Source organism: Leptonychotes weddellii, unplaced genomic scaffold (genome assembly GCF_054177405.1).
Source record: "Leptonychotes weddellii isolate Sample4059 unplaced genomic scaffold, ASM5417740v2 HiC_scaffold_9720, whole genome shotgun sequence".
In the NCBI taxonomy this organism is placed as follows: domain Eukaryota; kingdom Metazoa; phylum Chordata; class Mammalia; order Carnivora; family Phocidae; genus Leptonychotes; species Leptonychotes weddellii.
The window spans coordinates 1-7,896 of record NW_028069370.1 but is presented as its reverse complement, the minus strand read 5'-3'; the positions used below and the strand labels follow the sequence as shown (position 1 = coordinate 7,896).

General features: G+C 32.7%; 1 protein-coding gene across 1 annotated transcript; it reads right to left on the bottom strand.

The window, feature by feature from the left end:
- Positions 1-2,901: 2,901 nt before the first annotated feature.
- Positions 2,902-7,161, bottom strand: LOC145720060 (kelch-like protein 4). Its single transcript, XM_081811718.1, has 3 exons — positions 6,991-7,161; positions 6,423-6,559; positions 2,902-3,142 (listed from the first exon to the last, which is right to left on the bottom strand). The coding sequence occupies exons 1-3, from the start codon at positions 7,131-7,133 to the stop codon at positions 2,937-2,939; spliced, it is 486 nt and encodes a 161-aa protein (XP_081667844.1). The 5' UTR covers positions 7,134-7,161; the 3' UTR covers positions 2,902-2,936.
- Positions 7,162-7,896: the final 735 nt, after the last annotated feature.

Sequence of the window (7,896 nt, the reverse complement as noted above, 5' to 3'; positions counted from 1 at the left end):
GAGGATGGGTTAGCCTGGTGGTGGGTATTGAGGAGGGCACATTCTGCATGGAGCAATGGATGTTATGCACAAACAATGAATCATGGAACACTTCATCTAAAACTAATGATGTAATGTATGGGGATTAACATAAGAATAAAAAAAATAAAAATAATTCAAGCTGTTTATCAGAATGTGTTTTGACAGTGAGAGTAAGATAACAGACAGGAAACTTAATACTTAAAGAATTTAAGTAAATTAACAGGTAGTTTTCATGTTTGGCTTTTGTGGTAGGATTATTCTTTGAACTATATAACTTATGTTCCTATAGACTATATGGCATCTGTATTTAGCACATAGGAATATAAATAGTATGATTCAGTAACATATATTAAACCGTCAATCCATTATAATATAATTCTCCCGATAATGCTATAGTTTGAGGACTTTGTTTGAAACTTCAAATTTTGAACAATGACCAGGGATGGGGAAAAGAGGGAGAAAGTTTGACCAGGAAAATTTAGAGAATTCAAATATTTGAAAGTTTAAAAATTTAAGATCTGTATTAAATGTTAACAAAATATTGTTTATATGCCTCTCAATCATAAACTCATAATGTTAATTTTATTTTTAGATGTGATTGTCTATTGTTTGCTTTTATGTACTTTCCTTTTTGTTTTTGAATCTTAAATAACCATAGCAATTTTCTTAGCTTGAAAGATTTATCTTTTTGATCGGGTTTTACAGAAAGATCCATCTCATATTTTTCCTGCTTCAGAGGTTCAAAAGTTCATTTTCTTTTTTTTTAAAGATTTTATTTATTTATTTATTTGACAGAGAGAGAGAGAGAGAGAGAAAGCGCATGCACAAGTAGGCAGAGGGAGAGGGAGAAACAGGCTCCCTGCTGAGCAGAGAGCCTGATCCCAGGACCCTGGGAACATGACCTGAGCCAAAAGCAGCCACTTATCCGACTGAGCCACGGGTGCCCCAAAAGTTCATTTTCTTCTTTGCATCAGGGAATTATTAGCATTAATGGTAATTTAATATCCTCTGACTACTTTTTCTGGTCTCCCTGTAATCTATATTTCATGTCACTATAACTTGACTGAATAAAGATAGTCTTATCCCATCCAATTTTAAAAGAATTAACACATACAAACATGTTCAGTTAATTTATTATAATTACTTATAGAATTGAGAAGGATTTTAAGTTAGTTAAGTTAAAGGATTGAACTACAAGTTGTTTTTAACCAAAATAGATATTTTTGTTAAGACATAAAATATCCATTCAGTAGAATTGGCTGATTTTGATAGTTCTTAAGCTCTTCCAGTTAATATTGATATATTAATTAGTTTTTGTTCTTATTGAATACTTTTTATATTGAATTCCTTTTCTTATTGAATGTTATTTAACTTTCATTAGAAATCATAATGTATACAATTTTAAAAACTAAAGTTCTGATATTACAAAAAATCAAGGACAAGAAACAAATGATCTGATTAAAAAATGAGAAGATATGAATAGATATTTTTCCAAAGAAGACATATAGATGGCCAACAGATACATGAAAAGATGTTCAACATCAGTCATCATCAGAAAAATATAAATGAAAATTACAATGAGATATCACCTCACACCTGTCAGAATGGTTAAAACTAACAGCACAAGAAACAAAAGATGTTGTTGAGGATGTGGAGAAAGGGGAACCCTCTTACACTGCTGTTGGGAATGTGAACTGGTGCAGCCACTCTGGAAAACAGGATGGAGGTTCATCAAAAAGTTAAAAATAGAACAGCCCTATCATCCAGCAATTGCACTACTAGGTATTTACCTAAATAATACAAAAATACTAATTTGAAGGGATGCATGCCCCCTGATGTTTATAGCAGCATCATCAACAATTGCCAAATTGTGGAAAGAGCCCAAATGTCCATCAGCTGATGAATGAATAAAGAAGAAATGGTGTGTGTGTGTGTGTGTGTGTGTGTGTGTGTATTACTCAGCCATCAAAAAGAATGAACTCTTGCTATTTGCAACAATGTGGTTGGAGCTACAGAGTATTTAAGCAAAATAAGTCAGTCAGAGAAAGGAACATACCATATGCCTTCACTCATGTGTGGAATTTAAGAAACAAATGATCACGGGGGGAAAAAAAGACAAACCAAGAAACAAACTCTTAACTATAGAAAACAAACTGATGGGTACCAGAGGGCAGGTAGGTGGGAGGATGGGTTAAATAGGTGATGGGGATTAAGGAGTGCACTTGTGATGAGCACCGGTGCTGTATGTACATGTTGAATCACTAAATTGTACACCTGAAACTAATAATGCACTGTATGCTAACTAACTGGAATGTAAATAAAAACTTAAATCAGGGATGGGGCCCCCGGGTGGCTCAGTCAGTTAAGCATATGCTTTCAGCTCAGGTCATGATCCCAGGGTCCTGGAATCGAGTCCCACATCAGGCTTCTCCCTCTCCCTTTGCCTGCCTCTCCCCCTGATTGTGCTCTCTCTCTCTTTTTCTCTCTGTCAAATAAATAAAAAATCTTTAAAGAAAAAGAAATCACGGACAGTAGATTTTCCTAATACTGCGGATATGACTTGAAATATGTCCTTACATGATTTAATTTTTTGCAGTATTCTCATTTCTCCAAGCTTTGAGATTTAATTAAACCTTTTCAGTTTAAAAAATGAGAAACTTGCTTGAGTACAGCTCAACCAAATATTTTTATCTAATATCCACTATGTGCAAGTCATTTGCAAATAAATTTATATTGCTCTTCAATTTTATAGTCTTTACATTGGAAAGGCTGTGTGCATATATATACACACACCCATACATTATATATTTATATACACATACACATATGCACATGTACACATACATATCAGTAAACAAATCAGTAAGTTAGATATTGTGTTAATATAATATTACTACAAGTTAATTTGAAATAATTTATTTTACCATTGTGTACTTATGTGCCACACTTAAGAGCTCTGTACAGCCCTGGGCATCTCCAAATGATCGAATTCCTAAGCAGTTTGAAGGATGGAGCTGCTTTATGAGATAATTGGAGCAGACTTCAACGACTTGAGTCAGCTGCAAGAGACAAGCTGCAGCCAACAAATTTTCAATAGTATCTTCTTTTAATTGCAGAACACCTAGATGGTTTGAAAAAGTAAAGAATGATTATATGTCCCCAAAGTAAGACACATATGTGCTAACTAGTTGAATTTTTCAATTTCTCTCATTACTAGGGCTATCATTTCTAGTGCACAGTAACCACTATGGAAATACCTTTAAAAGCCAACATATGCAAGGGAGTCTGTAAAAATATTAATAAGATGGCTGAAGGGAGCCAGACTAGATTATCAAAGACAACTGTAGCAAATGAACAGTGAACACCTTTATTGCAAAGAACAGCAACTTGTTATTTCTTTGTCATCTTAGACCTCATCTAAATCTTATATCTACATCTGAAACTAATGATGTACTATATGTTGGCTAATTGAATTTAAAGAAAAAAAGAAAAATCTACAATTCTTTCACCTAAATAAAATAAATAAGTAAACATATAGATAGATAAATAAATAAATAAATAAATAAATAATAAATCTTATATAAAAAACTGTAAATACTATGACTCAAGGAGTATTTTGTCATATTGTACAACGACCATACAGGTAATTATCATTTGTATGGAAAAAATTTTGATAACTAAGTAGAGCATTGAGGTTATATGTCTATGTTTTTGTGTGTCTGTCTGCATTTATTAGCTGATAAGGATGAATTTGCTCAGATATTATGCCTGGAACTGATACCTGGTATTGTCTCAAAAGAAAAATAATATTGCTAACAGTCCTCAAATAAATGTTTGTATGATCATTTTCTTAGATATAAAAAACTGGCTCTGTTTGAAAATATCTGTGAAGAGATTTTTTTTTAATGAGATCAGAGCTATTTAAGCTATTTCCTTTATATTGAGATATAATATATATATATTTAAATATGTATGTATGCACATACATATAAAATTTTCAAAGGAAGCATTGTTGATGACTTTTTGGAAATGTAAGTTATTTTGCACTTTGTCATATTCTTTTTTTGTTTGTTTTAGCCAAAGTATAAGTAAGTTATAAAAAATGATATTTCATATGGAGTATATGTACTATAAACTATTTCTTTATATTTTCTCCTTGTAAAATGCCTTAATATGGATTCTATATGGTTTTATAAGCATAAATGAAAGAGTAAATACATACTGTGAGATGCTCTATATCTGTTTCAACCTCTAAAATATGTGGTGAAATGATCTTGTCCATCAGCAGACTTTCTTGAGTTGTTTGTTTTTTGTCATGGATTTTGAAGGGAGAGACCTGCCCATATCTCATGAGACCCAGAGAAGTTATAAACTATTCTCAGATTCAGATCTAAGATTCACCTGCTACAGACATTGAAACTTGGCCTGGTTATTCAGGAGAATATTAATTTCTTAATGAACAAAATCATAAAACTCTTTGAAGAAAACAGCAAAAAATCTCCTTGACATTGGTTTTGGCAATAATTTCTTGGTAATGCACCAAAAGACAGGCCACAAAAGCTAAAATAAACAAGTGGGACTACATCAAACTAAAAAGCTTCTGCACAGAAAGGAAATATAAAATATATTGAAAAGACAATCTACAGAATGAAAGAAATATTGCAAACCATATATCTGATAAGGGGTTAATATCTAAAATATATAAAGGATTCATATAATTCAATAGCATGAAAACAAATAATCCAATTAAAAAAGAACAAGTAGGGGTGCCTGGGTGGCTCTGTTGGTTAAGTGTCTGCCTCTGGCTCAGGTCATGATCTCAGGGTCCTGGGATCCAGCCCTGCATTGGGCTTTCTGCTCAGCAGGGAGTCTGCTTCTGTCTCTCCTTCTGCTCCACTCCCCCTCATGTTCTCCCTCTCTCTCTCTCAAATGAATAAATAAAATCTTTAAAAATAATAAAAAATAAATAAAAATAAAAAAGAGCAAGTAACCTGGATCTTTTTTTTTTTCCCCCAGAAATGACATACAAATGACCAATAGGGATATGAAAAGGTGCTTAACATCACTAAATACCAGGGAAATGTAAATCAAAATCAAAAGAAGGGATAGCCAATGTTGGTGAGGTTTTGGAGAAAAGAGAACCTTTATGCAGTTTGTAGGAATGTAAATTAATACAGCATTATGGAAAACAGTATGGTGGTTCGAAAAAAATTAAAAAATAAAACTACCATATGATCCAAAAATCCTACTCATGATTATATATACAAAGAAATGAAATCAGGATCTTAAGAGATAGCTGCACTCCCATGTTTGTTGTACTATTATTTACAATAGCTAAGAAATGGAAACAACCAACCTAAATGTCCTTCAACAATTGAATGGATAAGGAAATATATCTATATTTTTTTTCCTCTGATTTCTTAGAAATGGCAAGTAGATTGGTGGTTGCTAGGGGCTGGGAGGGGGAACTGGGGAGGTGTAGGTCAAAGGGTGTAAACTTTCATTTATAAGATAAATAGTTGTGAGGATCTAATGTACAACATGGTGTCTATAGTTAATAATATGGTATTGGGTACTGTATACTTGAAAATTGTTGAGAGTATATCTTAAGCATTCTCACCACAAAAAAGGAATTAACTATTTGAGATAATGTGTGCATTAATTATCTTCATCTATGTAATCATTCCACTTGTGTATGTATAGCAAATCATCACATAGTATACTCTAAATATATACAATTATATTTGCCAATTATTGCTCATTAAAGTTGGAATATATAAATAAATACTTATTGGCTTCCAAACTCATCTTGTTACCTTTGTCTTATAGTTTGAGTAAATATGACTTTATTATTTCAAAGGAAGAGACTATGTCTCTAATATAGAGTTGGAATACTACAATTCTAGTTTTTACAAAAGAGAATGGGGGTGCCTAGGTGGCTCAGTTAGTTAAGTGTCCAACTCTTGATTTCAGCTCAGGTCATGATCTCTGGGTCTTAGGATCAAGCCCCCATTGGGCTCTGAGTGCTGAGCATGGTGTCTGCTTGAGATTCTCTCTCCCTGTCCCTCTGACCCTCTCCCCTCTCACATACTCTATTATATATATATATATTTAAAAAATGAGAATGTACCCACACCATTCAAGAGAGAGACAGACATGTCCTTGTATTTTTGTGTTAAAATAGTTTTATTCTCTCATGGTCAAAATTTTTATAACATATTATTTACCTCCTATTCTTTTATACTACTGAATTTAAATTCTGATTCTGCCCCTTACTACCTTGTGAAAGTTACCTAACAGGTAGATCCTTCAGTTTTCTCATTTCTAGTTGGAATAATAATGTAGATTATATAATGTAGGGTTATTGTGAGGATTGAATGACTTAATACATGCCACTTTACCTGTGTAAGCATACTGCACCAAGGATTTAAGTGCATTAGGATCAACTCCTTCCATCCTGACCTCTTCTTGTTTGGCTTCAAGCACATCATTAGTAAACATTGCAGCAAAATAATCAGACACTGCGCTGAGAACCAACCTTGAAATAGGAATGTTTCATAGGAACTTAAATTAGTCAGTAGTTTCATTGAAAATCATGAAGTACAATCAGTAAGTTTGTAACACTGCTGAGTTTGTTATCTGCATGAATCTTGCATAGTTTGTAACATTGCTGAGTTTGTTATCTGCATAAATCTTGCAGAGTTTAGTAAAGTGTAGTGAAATTAGAAAGGTAAATTAAGTAGGTTGATTTTCTTTTGAGGGTTTGTGTTGTTTTACATCAATTTCTCTGAAGTTTGGCTCTTCTAAATATCACACAGGGAAATGGATCATATATGCTAATGCTTTTTCAATGTAGGAAGATAAAAATATATTCTCCTCAGCATTCTAATTTGTTTTCAGTGGACCAATTCATTCTCATTCACATGCTATACTCATGGAATTCAGATCTGTCTGCATAAGGATACTTACCGATGGGCTGGGATTCGGAGGTGTCCAGCAATAAGTAGTACATCACACAGTTGTTTCTCTTTCAGGTAGTTCTCCATTTTGTGGAGAGTTTGCTCTGCATGGTTTATAGCATGGAACTGCTCCTCAGATCTGTTGACATTCATTTCTTCAGGATTCTGTGTATCCAATCTGAAAGGTGGGTAAGAGGGAGAATATAGTTTATTCTCTTAGTGAGTGTGCAAATGTCCAGTGGAAATTTGGACACACCAACTTCTAAAAGAAATATACTGGATTAAAGTTAAAGTTAAATTAAAATTTGTCCTCCAATCACTATGATTACTGTCTAATTTTCCATTAAAGTGAAGTACCATAGTTCATAGTTATACTTGGAATGGAACCATAAATATGTATAGTTCCATTGAAGGGCTAGTGGTAATTTTTATATGCACAAACATAAATTTCAAAATGTTAGCCTCTTTCTTTGGTTTTTATTGGTATTACAATTATGCCATTAGGCATAAAATTGTAGTGATGATTCAAAATACATTTCAAATTTAATTATGTCCTGAAGCATCTCCATGGAATACTCATTATGTGTTTCTTGAAGAATCTCAAACTTAAGAGTTCCATAAAATTCTTTACAATGTCAGCCCCATCAAAAAAATATACAATTTCCATCTTTTATATCTTTTTTTCCATATTTATTGAGATATAATTGATATATAACATTGTGTGAGTTTCAGGTGTACAGTGTAATGATTTCATATATGTATATATTGTAAAATTATTACCACAATAAGGTTAGTTAACACATCCAGCACCTCACATAGTTACCATTTTTCATGTGTGTGGTGAGAACACTTAAGATCTAAGGTCTTAGCAACTTTCAAGTGTACAATATTGTTTTTTTTATTTATTTATTTATTT